Below are 18,235 nucleotides of genomic sequence, written 5' to 3'. Positions count from 1 at the left end.
GTAAATCTTCCCTAAGTGCCTCAACTTTCAGCCTCAGAAAAACTGAATCGAGCCTACATAAATCCAATAAAGAAACTGCCAACTTCTTTACTAACTGAAATAAGCTCTTCAGAAAATGCAGGTAGATGAATTACATAAATTGTTCCCAAGCTCCTCCTCAGCACCCGCTCAAAAAAAAAAAGAAAAGAAAAGAATAATTGAGTGGAACATCTGTGAAGAAAAGGGAAGAGACAAATTGCAGCCTGTAAATTGATTCTTTCATAACTATTCTAGGAGCAGTCAAATTAAATACAAGTCACTGTGGTCAAGAATTATTTCCAACCATGCCTAAGTTATGGCCATTTCAGATACTGTGTTTTTGTAGCTAAACTTAGGAATTCATCAGTGTTATTACCGAGTTCATGTAATTATTAGCATAAATCTTCTGGACGCAGATGTCATTCTCTTGTGCCAGTCACATCAGGAATTTGAATTTTAAACTTTAGCTACCCATCTGTGTGTTGGAATGCAGCCAGGCAGTGAGGAAAGGGGATAACTATTCTGGTACTGTAGGTACCACCATATTTATTGGGTTCAGAGGCTTTTGGTGTGCTTTGCATTTAAAGGGCAGTTACAAGAGCTGCACGGGGCAGAAGTAGCAAACAGTGGTAGTAGCACCAGAGAAAGAAACCAGTGCTCCAGCAGAAGGCAGTGGTGCCTTCCATGCTGACAGAAAAAACGTGATGCCACTTGTCCTGGGTCACTGCTCACTGCTGTCATACCAAGGGGTGATGGGCCTGGAGCACCATGGGCACATCTACATGAGATGCTTTTAACTGCTCAGTAGCATAGTTTATTGCAAAGTAAGCATATGTGTCAGCTTGTTCACATGCTTACTATGCTGTAAACCTTGCTAATCGCAATTAAATTTGCTACCTGCAGATGAAAGTAGCAAATTTTCTTTTGATTAATAAAGAGCAGTTACAAGCAGTAGTGCTAATGGCAGTAAAGGGCTATTTCTGATTAATAGAAGGCAATAGTGCTCATGTAGATGACTGACTTGGAGCAAATCCCCTGCCCCAGCAGTAGGCAGCCCCTGGGGGCAGGGTATAATGTCCCAGCCCCAGTGAGGAGACAGTTGTCTCCTCACACCAGCCAGCCCCTGGGCAGCCCCTGGGGGAGCCTAGATCTCCCTCTGATGGTGGCAGGGGCCCAAATCTGCTTCTGCTTCCCTGCATGTGTATACGCCTGCCCAAGAGCATTTACTCGCAAGTAGTTCACTTGCTAGTAAACTGATCCCAGATCAAATGAACATAGACACACCCCATGAGAAGCAAATCTATAGGAGCATGCTGTTATTGTAGACATGAACAAATACTGATGAAAAATAAGTCTCCTTGGTGGTATGGTGTTAATCCGACTGCAGGGGGAGGTTATCCTTTCAGGTTTGGTTCCTCTTGGTCTTAAATTATATGTTACGTTTGCATTGGTTAATGCACAATTGATTAGGTGAAGTTTTTTGTTGCTTGGTTTTATACATGGTTACATAAATTCTTTGCTGATTGATAGAAGAGTTGCAGCCATGACATGATGGTCCAGCAACAATATGATAGGCAAATTGTTTATCTGCTATCAACTTCCCTCCCTTCTCCAGAGCTCTCTTTTAGAGCTCTGTTCTCAATTCTTAACATCCAGTGTGCTTTGTTTCCTTCCTCAAACCTGATGAATCATGCCTTGCATTCAAAAGCTTGTCTAACTGTATTCCAGCTCTGCTGATGGTTCAATAAAAGATATCACCCCCCAAAAAATCCTTCCCTCTTGCTGAATTGAGACATTTGATGAAAATGTGACAATAGTTATACTGCCAGCTGCAGACATTTGCATTTCAGTCAAGTAATTAGAACCCTCTGTAATGTAGAGTTTGTAGTTAAAGGTTGTAAGAAAACAGCAGAACATGATGCTTAGCTTTACCTTTAATGCCTTGAGGGTTAATTGTTTTATTGTCCTTCAAAAACTCTGCTTACAAAGATTGCTAGGAGTGTCACTCATTCTTTCTGGATAGAAATCTCAGAACAGTGAAGATTTTTTTAAAAATACAATAAGATGTAAATTCACCAGTTATGAAGTTATAGTTCATTTCTGTGCTAGATAGAGATAAAGGAGGCACAGTGAGGGGTTTTTTTACCTTTAAAATGTGGCTAGTGAAGGAATAAAATGTTTTAAAGATTCTGAATATAAAAGTGATGGCTTGTTTTAAATAGGAAAACTCAAATCATTCCATTTAAATATCTGGGAGTTATACTCAATGTTTGTTTACTCTACTCAGATCTCAGACAGAACTATCCTAAGTTCAATGCTCATTTTGGAAAAAAGCTAAAGGGAATAGGTTACATTTTTTAAAGAATTGCTTTGTCTTCTCGCTGTCACTAATGCAAGCCAACTTTGGTACAGATGAAACCATGTACAGCATCATCAGACTTTAAATTAATTAGCTTTTAGAATTGTATTGATTAACTCTGACAAAGCAAAACTAAACAAATCACCACACGTTCATTTTGGAAATGAACAATTATAGGAGCTACATATTTATACATACAGTCACAGCCCAATCCTGTGCAATCAAAGATGAAACTTGCATTGCTTTCAGCAGCATGCAGATTCAGGTGCTTAAACCATATTAGTCTGAATTATTACCTACAAACAAGTAAGTATTTTGGTGAGAGAAAATAGCACTGCTATGAATTATGTTTTTAATACTCCTCAAAAAGGTGTAATTGTAGGGCTGATGTTGCAATAAAGTCGTGTCACTTAAAGATGCTTATAATTTATCTTTGTCGTTCTGCTTTGGGCATGTCTATCTGTCAGATAGATATATTACTAAAATAGGACATGCTAATTTATGTGAATATCCCAGGAGACACTGGCTGAATCCAGATAACTGAAGTTTAGGATAATCAAGGGAGTTTTCAATGTAATTACAACATAGAAGTGTGGTGGCCCTGCTTCTGGATAAAGGAAAGTTTTGGCTAATTGAAGTAGTAAAATATAACATATTAAGAATATAATGATCTTCTGTTAGCATTTGTGTCTGTTTAGGCTGATGTACGCATTAATAGTGATGGTACAATTGCCATTCTGGCTAGTACACTGAATAAGAAATAATTATCTTTTGTGCATGAAGACAATTTACACTTAATGTCGAAGTTGTATTCAAAATGAATGAAAAAGAGGAATCCTTGAAATCTGACTTAATTACTTAAATTAAGAAATCCAGTGCAAGAGATGAAGCTCAAAGGTAAGTTGATACAATGTTCTCTCTTGCAGGCATTAAAAACATTTCTGGTCTCATGGCCAGAGACAAAATTTTGCAGCAAAATCTTGTTTTAATACAATTGAATTGTAATGTTTTGCTACAGGGAAAAATAGGGACAAATGATGTTTTTGCTACAGGAAAAGAAAATAGTTGAGGAAAATAATATCCAGTAGTTGTTAAAGAGCTACACATTAAACAGCCCAATGCATTCAGCAACAGCATGTGGTTCTAAAAATTGCTGTGATTTCATGAAATACCAATGAAATAAACAAACATCCTTTTTTCCTACCTTGACCTTAATCCACATTTTTTAGCTCTTACACACACTGTGTGTTCATGGTTGAATGTGATTTATTTACATGTTCTGTGCAAAGTAAGAAGCCATCTTTAAGGTAAAACCAGAGCTAGTATTGTCTTGCATAGAATGACTCAAACAAAGCCTAAAATCTAAAGCTGAGGGTAATTTCCAAAGCTCATAGGTCAGAGATAGGCATCCTCCAACACATGCACCAATTAGTGGCACACAGAGGCATTTTTCTCCACTAGCTAGACATTGTGCAAGGAAATTGTTTAAAAAAAATTTTTTTTTTAAGCTGCTGCTCTGGGCTCTCTAGAGCAGCCACAGGTCCCAGAGCTGCAGCAGGCACCAGGGGCAGAGTCAGGAGAACACAGGCAGGGGCGGTGCTAACCCTGTCCTTGGGCTGCGCCCTCCAGCCTGGCTTGGCTGCTGGAGGGGAGCTGCAGGTGAGCGAGGCCAGGGCCAGGGCCCAGATAGGGTCTGTGGAGGGCTACTGTGCTGGAGGCTCCTGGCCAGCTAGGCCCTGAACACTGCCTGTAGCAGCTGTCCCCAAGGCCTGTGTGGCTCCTATGGTGAGGCCCCATGGCTAGACCCTTGCACTGGGGGCAGCTCTGCCTCGCATGCACTGTGCCTCAGGGAGGCTGACCCCAGAGCCAGAAACACCCTCTAAGACTGGCATCCTGCCCCCTGGCCAGGCAGCATCCCCTTGTGGGCTGGGTTGGGCTGGGCTGGGCCTCACCTTGGATAGCACTGGGTGCCCCCAGCCACCTGTCACAGCCTGTACCCACAGAGCCTTGGGGCAGCCCCTGCTTCCCACCTGGCCCTAGCTCTCCTCCAGCTGCCACCTTCCCAAGGGTCCGGCCAGGCCAACATGCCCATATTACCTCCCCCCGCACCTGCTTCTTCCCATGCTGCCTGGACCCTACCGTGAGCATAGAGACTCAGCACTAGGTGCCCAGTATTCCCCCCGGCCTAGGGCTTGCCCGCCTGCTGGGAGCTTCCAGCACAGCAGCCCCCCACAGCGCCTGCCTGGGCCCTGAACTTGCCCACCCACAGCTCCCCTCCAGGGGCTGGACCCAGGTAGGCAGTGTGGAGGACCATTGTGTGGGAGGGTCCTGGCTGGCTTGGCCCCAAGCACTGCCTTTGGCACCACTTCCCAGGGCCTGGGGGAGGCTCCCATGGCTGGGCCCTTGCACTGAAGGCAGCTCTGCCCCACTCATGCTGTGCCCAGTGCACAGGGAGGCTGAGCCCAGAGCTGGGAGCCCCCTGCACCCAATGTCTTGCCCTGGCCAGGCAGTGTCCTCTCACAGGCAGGGCAGGGCAGTTGCAGCCCATCCCTACAGAGCTGTGTGGGCCAGGCCAGGTGGCACTTCAGTTGCCACTCACTGGGTTCCTGCCTGCCCACCATGGCCCACGTGTGCAGAGCCCCAGGGCATCCCATGCTTTCTGCCTGGCCCCTGCTCTTCTCCAGCTACTGCCTCCCTGAGGACCTGGCCAAACTGGCCCAGCCACAGCCCCTCCCCCTGCAGCTGATTTTCCCCATGCTGCCCAGACCCCTGCCCCAAGTACCCAGCCCCAGTGCTCAGTGCATTGGGGCTGCCCCACCCCAGCTGGGCCCTTCCTTCCAGCCCTGGGCCCAGGCTCCCCCCACTCTAGGACCATCACTGCCTCCCTCTATCAGACACTGCCCTGAACCAGCAGTCCCAAGCCATGGCCAGTAGCAGTGGGAGATGTGGACAGTGAGAGACTCACCCTCTTTCTTTTTTTAATTTTTTACTTTCTTTTTCTTTCTTTTTTCTTCTTTTTCTTCTTGCTCTTTCTTTCTCTTTTCTCTCTTTTCTGTTTCCTTCTTTCTCTCCTTTTTTCCTTCTCCTCTTTTTCTCTCCCTTTTCTTTTTCTTTTATCTCATTGTTCTTTTTTCTCTCTCCCTCTTTCTCTTTTTTCTCCTCTCCTCTTTTCTCTCCTTTTTTCCTATTTCTTCTTTTTTCTCTGCTTTTCCTTTCTCTTCTTTCTTTTAAATTTTTTTCTTTCTTTTTCCCTTTTTTTCCTCTTTCCAGCTTTTTTCTCTCTCCTTTTTCACTTCTTTCTCTCTTTCTCTCTCTCTTTTCTCCCTCTTATTGCAATATGCTTAACAAAAAAAGAATACACAAGAACAAAGGTAGTATCTGGAATTTTATTTATTATTACCAGGTTTAGAATGTTTAGAAAACCCCACAGAATGTTTACTGTGGGGGGGGAAAAAAAAGCAACATTTGTGATTGTTAACTACATTAATATGCAATGCATCCTGCCATGTACCCCCTGCTCTGGTTTTGCTTTTCTGGCGTGCTGGCACCTTACAAGATAGACATGGTGGGGTTTTTGGCACTCCGACCAAGTAGAGTTTTGTGGAGCCACACCCAAAAGATATTTTGTCCTCTAGAAATAGACATGTTTAACTTGATTCACAGCTGGAGATATTAGAATCATAGAAAATTACGGTTGGAAGGGACCTCAGGAGGTCAGCTAGTCCAACACCATGCTCAAAGCAGGACCATCCCCACCTAGATCATCCCAGCCAAGGCTTTGTCTAGCTAGGTCTTAAAAACCTCCAAGGATGGAGCTTCCATCCCCTGTCTGAGTAACCTGTTCCAGTGTTTTACTGCCCTCCTAGTGAGAGAGCTTTTCCTAATATCTAACCTAAACTTCTATTGCTGCAACTTGAGACCATTGCTCCTTGTTCTATTATCTGCCACCACTGAGAACAGTCCAGCTGCAGCCTCTTTGGAACCCCCCCTTCAGGTAGTTGAAGGCTGCTATTAAAGCCCCTCTCAGACTAAATAAGCCTAATTCCCTCAACCAGTTCCCTCAACCCTCAACCTCGTCTCGTAAGTCATATGCCCCAGCCTCCTAACGATTTTCATTGCCCTCTGTTGGATTCTCCCATTTGTCCACATCCTTTCTGTAGTGGGAGGCCCAAAACTGGACACCAGTTCCCCAGATGTGGCCTCACCAGTGCTGAATAGCAGGGAATAATCACTTCCCCTGATCTGCTGGCAACACTCCTACCAATGCAGCCCAGGATGCTATTACCCTGCTTGGCAACAAGAGCACACAGTTGACTCATAGTCATCTTATTGTTTACTGTAATCCCCAGGTCCTTTTCTGCAGAGCTGCTGCCTAACCAGTTAGTCCCCAGCCTGTACCAGTGCATGGGCTTGTTCCTTCCTAAGTGCAGGACTTTGCACTTGTCTTTATTGAACCTCATGAGATTTCTTTTGGTCCAGTCTTCCAATTTGTCTAGGTCTCTTTGAATCCTAACCCTTCCTTTCAGTATATCTACTACTCCCCGCAGCTTGGTGTCATCTGCAAACTTGCTGAGGGTGCACTCCATCCCAACTTCCAGGTCACTGATGAAGATGCCTTATATATAAAGCTAAATAAAACATAGTACAAAGTACTGAATGACTGGATTATTTAAAAACTGTTTGTTTTGTTTTTGTATTTATTTTGGTGGGGTGGGACTTAAATCTCTCAGGGAGTCTTATTGGTGTTCAAGTTTTATAACAGAGGTGACTGTGAAGCCTACTAATGCGTATTATATCTTAATCTAGTTCAGAAGTACAAAAGTAATTTCCCACCTCGCCTTGCTTCTATGACAACAATTCAAAATGCTGGGATTGGGTTCTAGTTACTTAGTTCAGTCGCAAACAGTTAAAGGGCAGAACTTTCCAGTAAAGAATCTTTAGTTGTGTAAGAGTTTTTCACAAGAGATTTGGCAGAGCTCATTGTTGTTTGCTTTTAAGATATAAGTCTGCTATTTTATCAGATTTCATACTCATTCCTGTTTTGGACCCCTTGCTTTCTTTCAACTTTGCTCTCACCCTTTATTTATACATAATATTTATAAATAATATAAAATAGCATAGCAATCAAATTTTGAACACTGTTGGTATTTCCAAGAAGAATTTCCAGAGTCCCAGAGAGAATTTGCTAGTATCATCAGGGTAAAAAAGCTTTTTTCGTTAATAATGTTAAATAATGTATACACTTAAATCAGATAAAGATCAACTTGTTAATAGAACATCTACTACGACAGTGGTTTTGAAACTTTTCTGTCTGCAAACCCCTTTACCTGCAAAACATATTGCTGCTTGTACCTTCAACACAGCCAGATCCGGGGGGAGGGGAAGAAGGACTTTACTACTGGCAAAGGGCAATGCATGTTGGGAAATACCATCCATCAGAGAAGGGATTCCCCATGTTGATGGAGCGTGGTGCATGCTGAGACCTATCACACAGGTCACATGCAGGGGAACAAGCCACATCCTGTTCTCAAGCACTGCTCCTATACCCCACAATCCAGAGCCAGGCACCCACCGTTCTTGGTACCTGCTGCCATCTCCAGTGCTGCCACACAATGCAGGACAGCCAAATGGCAGATCCCTGTGAAGAAGAGCCAGCACTGAAGTGTTGGGCCATACCTCTGCATGCATGGCAAGCTTTGTACCCCACTGCAGCTGCTGCATGGTATTTATATGCTCAGCAGAAACCAAGGCATCACCTGCTCCCTTCCCACAGCACGGCACCGTGTGACACAGTGTAGGAGGTGGAAGGGGAGCCATTTAAGGTCAGCCTCTGATTAGTTGAATGAGCTTTTCTTCATCCTGTTTGGGAGAAGAAGGCTCAGTTTCACTTTTCTTGGCTGCTTGGATAGTTGGAGAAGGACAAAAGCTGTATTGTTCTAGACTCTACTAAATTATGGATGCTGATTCCATCAGGTTTTTGCCTTCCTCTGTAGCAGGAAGGAGCATGGGTCTCTTCCTTCGATCTCTCAAGTAGCAGCAGGGTGTTGGCTGCTGCGGTCCCACTGCTTCACCTGTGGCAGGTTAGGGAATTATGTCTCGTGGTTGTGTTAGGATTGACTATGTAACTTTGCCAATAGGTTAGATAGTGGATTTGTATAGGATGGTTTGGTTAGAGATGACCCTCCCTCATGCAGGCGGTTGGATTAAATAAGCTCTGGAGGTCCCTTTCAGCCCTACTTCTCCATGATTCTTCTTTGACTTTTATGCTTATTAAAATGTAGGTACAGTGTCACCCGGGGGATATGCATACCCCAGTTTCAAAACCACTGTGTTAGAACAAATGGACTTCCCACACAAACACACTACAGTGCTAGGAAAGAGTAGAGAAAAACAGCTGTTTTTAAGGGAAAAAAACTTAGTTGCAGTTGTTGTTCTGCTGGCTGGTTGATTGTGATGTGTTTTATTGGTTTATTTCAGTATCTTGTAAAAGTATGAAATATTTTTCCCCTGAAGGTCCTACAAATTTTTCTTGCTTTTTGTCCCAAGATTGTGCTTGATCACTTAAGTATCTGAAATGTTAATTGTTATTTTTCCAAGAAGGAGGAGGGGCTTTGAATCTGTACATTGTTTTTTCAATGCTCTTTTGTGTCTTGATTTACTTGCAGACATTTCAGCAATCTTCTCTACAGCAGAAAACTAAAAAGAAAAACAAAGGTAAATAATGAATAAGAACTTTTTGATATAATGGTAGGAAATAAAATTGAATATTATTGTCTATAATAGTGTAATATTTTAAAGATGATGATGTGTTAGCCAACTAAATGTGTTCATTTGACAGAACTGTTCATCCATTATTAATATTGTCTCATTCTCTCCTTGTGCTTCTCTGTCTATATCCAACTGTTGTCTGTTGTGTTATACTTAGAGTGTATCTTCTTGGGGACTGGGATCATCTTTTTGCCCTCTTTGTGCTATGCTTAATTATACATGGGCTCCTGGTCCACAGCTAGGACACCTAAGTGATGTGGTAGTCTACATAATAATTATGAATTGCCCTTCTTTGGTTCAAAACACTTTCAGCAGTCTTTTGTAAGGATATGGATGTACTACTGAATGTCAGCATGATCCTTTATGTAGGTTTTCATGGCCCCTTCAAATACTTGTAAAGATCATCAGGTCATAGGAAAGTACAGCTGGAAGAGACTCCATGAGGTCCTCTAGTCTAGCTCCCTACTCAAAACAGGATCATCCCTGACTAAACCTTAGCAGCCAAGTTCATGTCCAACCTGCTCTTGAAAATTTCCAGAGATGGAGATTCTACAGCTTCTCTAGGCAACCTGTTCCAGTACTTAACCATCAGCAGAGTCATCAAGTTCTCCCTAATCTCCACTATACATTTCCTTTGCTGCAGTTTAAGGTTATTGCTGCTAGCCTGATCCCCTACAGCCACAGGCAAAAGTCTGTCTCTGTAATCTCCTTTTAGGTATTTAAATGTTGCTATCAAATCTTCCCTCAGACTTCTCTTCTTCAGACTAAATAATCCTAGTTCTTTCTGCCTTTCCTCATAAGTCACACTTCCCACTCACCTGACATTTTTGTTGCTGTTTGCTGGACTCTTTCTAATCTGTCCACATCTTTCTTTAAGGGTTAGGCCTAAAATTGGACGCAGAACTTCATGTGAGGAGGCTTCATTAGTGCCAAGTAGAACAGAAGAAGCACTTCTGATTTGCACATTACACTTTTTGTTAGTTAAACCCGGTATTCTGTTGGCTTTTTTTGCCACAAGAGCATACTGTTGGCCATGGGCAGATCTAAGATGTCATGAAGTGGGGTGCAGCACACTGCATCGCACACCATGGGAGGATATGGGGGTAAGGCATGGCTGGAATCTGGACAGGTAGCAGGTACATGACAAAGGAACCCATTACCACTGCTGCTGCTACAGTCCCCAGCTCAGCCCAGGCATGGGGGGAGCCCCAGAGTCACTTCTACTCTGCTCCAGTCAGGGGCTGTGAGGAGTGGCTGCACAGGGTAAAACTCTTGGCTGGGGATAGCATGGCAGTGCACAGGATCCTTCTTCCACTGTCTGCTCTCTGCCCATTCTCCCTCAAATGTCCCCCACTGCTGGAAGGAGGAACGCATGCATCAGCACTGCTGTTCCTGGATGAGTCTAGCATCCCGTGACTGGAGCAGTGCAGGAGTCACTCAATGGGCCCTACCCATGCCTGTGTCAGTGGTGGATGATGGGTTCATCACAGTGGAGGACCAGTTGGAAGAAGAAGAAATCTGCCTTCTGCCACTGCTGTTCCCAGAAGAGCCCAGCACCCCATGCAGCTGCTTCCTGCAGGCTTTGGCTGCACTGGAGCAAGAGTAGCTCTGGGCCCAGGAATAGTATTGGCACTGAAAGGGGCATACAGACACACCCCTTCATCCTGCCCTGGAACCACCCCTGCTGCTGACTCCTACTTAGTTTATGCTCCATTGTAACCCCTAGGTCCTTCACAGCTGAAGGACCTGTAAAATTATCCTTCACTGAATACTGTTATTAGAAAAAAAGGACATTTTACTTTGTAATTATTATAAGTTCCCCTGCCTGTATGTGCATTTGTTTATATTTGCTCATTTGTTTGTATATGTTATGCAATGAACTATCAGAATGTACAGAAACATCAAAACCAAGTTATCATATTTTTGTACACATTGTCTTCCTATCCTATATAACCTCTCTTCTGTTGTCTACTGCATTTTCTTTGATACATAGATTAGTTTACTGTAGGCTAGGAAGTGTGTCTGTTTTCCTTGCTGTATACTGCTCTCTTTGTTTAGTATTATAATGTTAGAGAAATTGATTTTGAAATGTTATATTAATTTTTGTAAAGAGATCAATCCTTTTAGACAAACTGAACATTCCTGACTAGTTCATTAAATGCATAACAAAAGCCCTTTCGTATGTGCTCCTTTTAACTGTTGGCATTTATAGCTCCCATACCTGGTAAGAGCAAAAGGCGGATTTCCTGTAAAGATCTGGGCCGTGGGGACTGTGAAGGCTGGCTTTGGAAAAAGAAAGATGCCAAGAGTTATTTTTCCCAGAAGTGGAAGAAATATTGGTTTGTTCTGAAGGATACTTCTTTATACTGGTATATGAATGAGGAGGTAAGAATAGAAGATGTTTTTCATTTATGGTGTGTAATGCCAGTGAGTCTCAAGTAGTACTGTTGTCATCAGTTATTTATATTCACCCAAATAATTATTCTGGAATTAACAGAACATGTAGGATGATGTTAATCATTCACAGGAATTTGCATGGTAGCATAAAGAGGGCAACCAGGGTGCCAACACTGTAGAGGCCATTAAAATATCCATGTGAAACCCCCTGATGCTGCTCAAGGTGTCCAGTGCTGCCTCATGTGCCCAGGGCACTCAGACATCCAGTTATGCCTCTGAGGCCCCTGGTAGACATTGCAGTTAAGAAGTAATTAACCTATTAGGAGTTCGTGTCATGACAAAATGGGAAACCAGCCACAAAAGTATTCTGTAACAATTTTGTGGCTTGGTTCCATTGCACCTTAAATTAATGTGCATCAGGATAACCAGAGCCAGCTTAAGATGCCAGTGCAGTCCTCTGTCTGGGACCAACTATCAGTTGATTATCAGTTCCAGCCCCAGGACCACACAGGAGTCTGGAATTGGATCCAGTGAAGTCCAGGGTCTGGGACCAGCAATCAACTGATTGTCCCAGCTGACAACACTGGAGTTTGGGACTGGCCTGCCCTAATAGTCAGGGAGTCTGGAATTGGTTCTGGTGTGGTCTTAGAGCTAGGACTGACGATCAGGTGATTGTCCCAGCTCTAGGACGGCACAGGAGTCTTGAACCGGCCACAGCACAATCCCAGGGCTAGGACCTGCAGTTGTCTGTCGAAACTCCAAGGCTATTCAGGGATTTTGAACCAGCACTGGTGTGGTCCTAGGGCTGGATCTTTGAGACTGAAAATCAGTCCTGGGGCTATCCAGGAGTCTCAAGGGGTCCCAGTGCAGCCCTGGGATTGCACAGGAGTCTTAAACAGCTGATTGTTGGTCCCAACCCAGATGCCACTCCAGTTCAGTTTGGCTGCAGGTACCCAGTTTTCAACTTGCCATTGCAACTTGCCTGGGTTCCTCCTGAACGGACAAGTAGTAATGGTGCCGTTGGATATGATCTCAGAATGGTGTGTCCTGCCATACGTCTGTAGCATAGCAGGAGTTATGATTGTTGGGATCAGGGATTTGATCCCATTATATCATTAAATGAATGTGTGCCAGGGGCCTGAGTTTTCAGGATATGGCCTTTAAAATTTGCCTTTTTAGCATAAGGAACAACTGCTCATCTCAATATTACCCTAAGCTCACAGTCTTTCACAGTTTCCATTTTCTCATTACTCAAAATTAGAAAAGAAAAGTTCGTCTTGTATCCCTATCATTATAAGCTAGAGATGGGATTACAGTCTTCATTTTATGTACCATTAAAAGTGCCTTATTTAGTTGTAATCATTGAAATCAATGACAGTTCCTGAAGCCCTACATTTACTCAAAACTGGCTTGTTTTTCAATCAGGTTCTATTCTAATGTGTTGTATTTTGATTTTAATTATGATTTAGGTGCTAAATTATATACTCTGTGCTTTCCAAAACAACCATTTGGCTGCCTAAGGTCCCATTTCTGTAAATCATTCCACAGAAGTGAAAATCTGGCTGATTTGTATTATTTACATACTTCTTCCCATTGCAGCTCTAGCTCTGGCTGGGGTGCCAGTCTGGCCTGTGGAAGAGAGCACAGAGCACATGCTACCTTGTGTTCCTGTCTGGCCATGTAATGGTGGCAGCAGCTTCAGCCCTCGTGCCAAGCCCAGAGCTAGTGTCACCGCTGCCACTGCATGGCCAGTCAGGGGATGGAAGCAGCCTGTGCTCCATGCTCCCTGCACTAGGTGCAAGCGGTGTCCCAGCTGGAGCTGAAACAGGAAGTTAAGTAGTGGCAAGGGGGGCAGGAGACTGGAGCAGGCAGTGACAGTTGCTCGACTCTGACCCCGTGCTCAGCCACTGCCACTACCCTCCTCCCTCCCCTCTCCTCCCCCCTATTTGTACTCAGATTTAAGATGAAGGTCTTTAACCTCCATGTTGAACGGGAAAACTTCTGTTCTGGATTCAAGTAAATCCAATAATTAGTACTTAATAAAAAATTGCATCTGTTTCAATCTGTATACCACCCAGAGCACTGAAGAGCTAAAGGCATCTCAAAGTACTATATAAAATTGAGTCCCCCTGCCTGACCACCCTCCTCCCATTCCCCCAGCCCCTTGCAAGTTGGAACTCTGCCAGCCTGCAGAGACCTCTTTGCAAAAATGGAAAATCCATGCATTTCTCCATTAAAATGAGAAATCTGCATTTTTCTCAGTAAAAATAGAAAAACAGTGGGGGGGGGGTTCTGTTTTCCCATGGGAACCGGATAACCTGGATCCTTGTTGATAAGTATCCCAAACAATAAAAATGAAGAGCATGCTGCTATGAAAATATAACTGTATAAATGGTAGACCTGGGAATGAACACAAACAAATGGAAAGACAATCATAGAAAATGAGGGTTGGAAGGGACCTCAGGAGGTCATCTAGTCCAACCCCGTGCTCCGAGCAGACCCATCCCCAGCTAGACCATTCCATCCAACACTTTGTCTCCCAGGTCTTAAAAACTTCTAAGGATGGAGATTTGCACAACCTCTCTGGGTAGCCTGCTCCAGTGTTTTACTACTCTCTTAATTCAGTAGGCTGGAAGAACTCATACTTGGATTAGGTCATGAAAATCAAGAACATAGGTGGATTGGAGACCAAAATAATCAGGGAAGTCATAAGGCAAGGATGGCTTGCCACACATACAAAAGAGACTATATAAGACTATATATTTTTTCCATACACTCAATAATCTGAGTAACATCTGGAACTGTCTCCACAGGATGAAAAAGCAGAAGGATTCATCAGCCTACCTGAATTTAAAATTGATAGAGCCAGTGAATGCCGCAAGAAATAGTAAGTGCGTTTAAAATTATACAGTACAATGAAAAGAGAAAAAAGGAAGAACCCTTTAAGGGGTGAATTTTTCCTGATTCATAACCATATGGGATTTTCTTCTAAAGCTGATTATTTATATCAGTAAAATTTCTTTGAATTGGTTAGATTCTGCAATAAAAATCAAACATTTAAGTGCACAGTAGCTATCTGAAGTTTGCTTTAAAGGTATTGATGGCTTTTCTGTAAATATGGAGCTGTAGTTTTGTGTAATTATTTTAATATCAATAGCAGTGTATTTGCAAGAAACAGGTTAATGGGAGTTTATTGTCATTCTCAAGTAAGCATTTCAGATATAATATTAATGAAAGGCCTTTAGAGGAAATGTTCAAATCCATGTCAGGCACAAATCTTAACTTTTTTCAAGACTAACTAGAGAAGTTTTCAAAATTCAGGCTGCAGCTGTCTGTTGGCATTAAAAGTTTGTCCTGACTTAGAGGAAACTAACTGAAGTCAATAGTTCAGCACCTACTTATCTGCACTTGGAATCTGGCCTGAAGCTCTGAAATGACTTTCTCTCTAGTTTATGCTTTTGGTGTATATATGTATCTGTTTTTCCATGAGTATGCATGTACCTATACGTGTTCAGGATCATTACCACTGAAATCTTTGTGCATTGCTTGCTAAATGGAATTTTTCGTGTTTGTTCTTTCTCTTTTTCTTTAACATTCAGCTGACATCATTGTCACTGTCGGTGACTTTCAAATTTTTTTTTTAAGCATGTTTTTCTCCTTTCAAGTTTTCCAAGTGTGATTGAAATAGTGTAAACTGCTGAAAAAGTAATCATTGCCTGTGATGATTTGCATTCTCATTTAAAAAAGAAACTAATTCTTTTCCTTTTAGTTTAAGCTTCCTTAAATAACAAAGAAAAATAAAAATATTTTTAATAAAAAAATTATATTTTTAAATAAAACTATAAAGAATGTGTCGAAAATAAAACTGTATGTTATATTTTTGTTTTTTCCTGTATTTCTGTTTTTTCATGAATGCAATATACACCTGGCTATGCTTTATTTAATTTCTTGTTTGTGAAACGGCATTGCTGATGATTTCCACTAATCCCTGATAATTTCAGTTCATTTAAATTTTTCACTCTGTGTGCTTGCTACAGGATAGTAGAACAAATAAGGTTATTAATTTTTTTTGACTGAATGGGAAATAAAGCAAATAAGGTAGCTAAAAATTAGATGACAGATGTTACAACAATTTTACTGAAGTCAAGTTTTGGGTCTCAACAACTTGATTATATCTTTTTTTTAACAGAACAGGTGCTGCTAAACATCTGTTCTCACTTGTGTAACATTGTGATGTACTAACACATAGAAAAATCCTTTTCCTCTCTCTTTACAAGTTGCTTTCCCTGCTTTCTGTTAATAGTTAAAGATATTTAAAGACCAGATGTTTTTTACAAAAATTGTTCTTTCTTACAAATAAGAACAAAGCACTGAATATAAAATACTGTTTTCTTTTAAAATTTGAGTTTGCTCAGCACTTTTGCTTATTTTAAAATGGTCTTTAAGCCAGTTTTTTAAGTATTTCTCTATTGTAAATTAATATAGCTTTGACATATGTATCCATGTATTTTTTACTTATTAAAATTATATTCATAGTTTCATAGTTTCATAGTAGCTGGAGTCGGAAGGGACCTAGGTAGATCATCTAGTCCGACCCCCTGCCTTGGCAGGAAAGAGCACCGGGGTCAGATGACCCCGGCAAGGTGCTCATCTAACTTCCTTTTAAAAATCCCCAGGCTAGGAGCCTGCACCACTTCCCCTGGAAGCCGGTTCCAGGCCCTAGCCGCCCTTACTGTGAAGTAGCGCCTCCTAATATCTAATCTAAACTTACCCTCCGCCAGCTTGTGACCGTTATTCCTGGTCACTCCTGGCAGCGCACGGGGGAACAGGGACTCCCCCAATACCTGCTGATCCCCCCTGACCAGTTTGTAACAGGCCACAAGGTCCCCCCTTAACCTTCTCTTGTGGAGGCTAAACAGGTTCAGGTCCCGTAGCCTCTCCTCATAAGGCCTGCCCTACTGACCCCTGATCATACGAGTGGCCCTCCTCTGAACTCTTTCCATATTGTCCACGTCCCTCTTGAAGTGTGGCGCCCAGAACTGGACGCAGTACTCCAGCTGCGGCCTGACCAGTGCCGCATAGAGGGGGAGGATCACCTCCCTGGACCTGCTCGAGATGCATCTGTGGATGCATGACAGGGTACAGTTGGCCTTCTTGACTGCCTCCCCACACTGCCGGCCCATGTTCATCGTGGAGTCAATGGCGACTCCAAGATCTTTTTCCGTCTCCGTGCTGGCAAGAGGGGAGTTCCCCAACCTGTAAGTGTGGTGCCGGTTCTTCCTCCCCATGTGCAACACCTTGCACTTATCAGTGTTAAACCCCATCCTATTCTCATCCGCCCACCGTTGCAACCTGTCAAGGTCAGCTTGTAGCCTATTGCACCCTTCTAGTGCACCCACATCCCCCCACATCTTAGTGTCATCAGCAAACTTGAACAGGGTGCTTTCTACCCCGTCATCCAAGTCACTGATGAAGATGTTGAACAGTGCGGGCCCGAGGACCGAGCCCTGCGGAACCCCACTGCCCACGTCCTTCCAGGTCGAGAAGAACCCATCCACTACCACCCTCTGGGTGCGGCCCTCCAACCAGTTGGTGACCCATTTGACCGTGTGGGCATCGACACCACAGTCTCCCAGCTTTTTGATGAGGACAGGGTGAGAGACAGTGTCGAAAGCCTTCCGGAAGTCCAGAAAGACTACATCCACAGCAACCCCTGCGTCTAATGATTTGGTGACCTGATCGTAAAAGGCCACCAGGTTGGTCTGACAAGACCTGCCACTGATGAACCCATGTTGGTTGCCCCTGAGCATGCATTCCCCCGCAAGGCCCTCCTGGATGTGTGCCAGGATAATTTTTTCAAAGAGCTTACCCGGGATTGAGGTAAGACTAACTGGCCTGTAATTTCCCGGGTCCTCTTTTTTTCCCTTTTTGAAGATAGGGACCACATTGGCCCTCTTCCAGTCCTCCGGCACCTCACCAGAGCACCACGAGTGCTCATAGAGCCGCGCCAGGGGTCCCGCAATGACCTCGGCCAGTTCCTGTAGAACCCTAGGGTGAAGATCGTCCGGACCAGCGGACTTGAACACGTCCAGCCTCTCCAGAAGTACCCTAACTAACTCCTCGCTAACCCCTGGCCCAGGCGTGTCTCTCCCGGGGCCCGAGGGGGGCCCAGCAGGGAGGTGGCTGAACTGGTCCCTACTTAGGAAGACAGAGGCAAAGAAATCGTTAAATATGTTAGCTTTGTCATCTGGCGTGACGACTAAGTTGCCCATCGTGTCCTGCAGGGGCCCCACATTACCCGGGACCCTCTTTTTACCCCCTATGTATTTGAAGAAGGACTTCTTATTGTCCTTAATCCGGGAAGCTAGTCCTATCTCCATCTCTGCCTTGGCCTTCCTGACTGCCCCCCTACATCCTCGGGCGACTGTAACATAGTCCTTCTTGGTGATGACCCCATCCCTCCATTGGGTGTATGCCTCCCTTTTAGCAAGGAGACATTCCCGGATGCTCCTAGTGAGCTATGGGGGTTTATGTGCCCTCCTGCTCCCTTTGACCCTTGTTGGGATTACCTCCCTTTGGGCATGGAGGATCGTCTCCTTAAGGAGCAACCACTCACCTTCGACATCTGGTTCCCTTCCCCTCTGGGTCCTCAGCGCTTCCCCAACGATCCTCCTTAGCTTGTTGAAGTCAGCC

At 43.8% G+C, this 18,235-nt stretch overlaps 1 protein-coding gene across 10 annotated transcripts in view; it reads left to right on the top strand.

Annotated features, from left to right (window-relative positions):
- The window catches only part of CNKSR2 (connector enhancer of kinase suppressor of Ras 2), a 361,202-nt gene that overhangs the window by 252,605 nt on the left and 90,362 nt on the right, over window positions 1-18,235 (top strand). For all 10 annotated transcript variants that reach the window (XR_016444124.1, XR_016444125.1, XM_090062378.1 and 7 more), the window contains 3 exons: window positions 9,043-9,091; window positions 11,358-11,530; window positions 14,356-14,429. Coding sequence is in view for 8 of the 10 variants with exons in the window: in XM_090062378.1 (XP_089918504.1) it covers window positions 9,043-9,091; window positions 11,358-11,530; window positions 14,356-14,429 (296 nt within the window). In the remaining 2 variants the exon portion in view is untranslated. The remainder of the gene's footprint in view (window positions 1-9,042; window positions 9,092-11,357; window positions 11,531-14,355; window positions 14,430-18,235) is intronic.

The sequence above is a fragment of the Crocodylus siamensis genome, chromosome 1 (assembly GCF_052110815.1).
Source record: "Crocodylus siamensis isolate JL-2025a chromosome 1, ASM5211081v1, whole genome shotgun sequence".
NCBI classification, from domain to species: Eukaryota; Metazoa; Chordata; order Crocodylia; family Crocodylidae; genus Crocodylus; species Crocodylus siamensis.
This window is presented reverse-complemented; position numbering and strand designations above follow the sequence as displayed.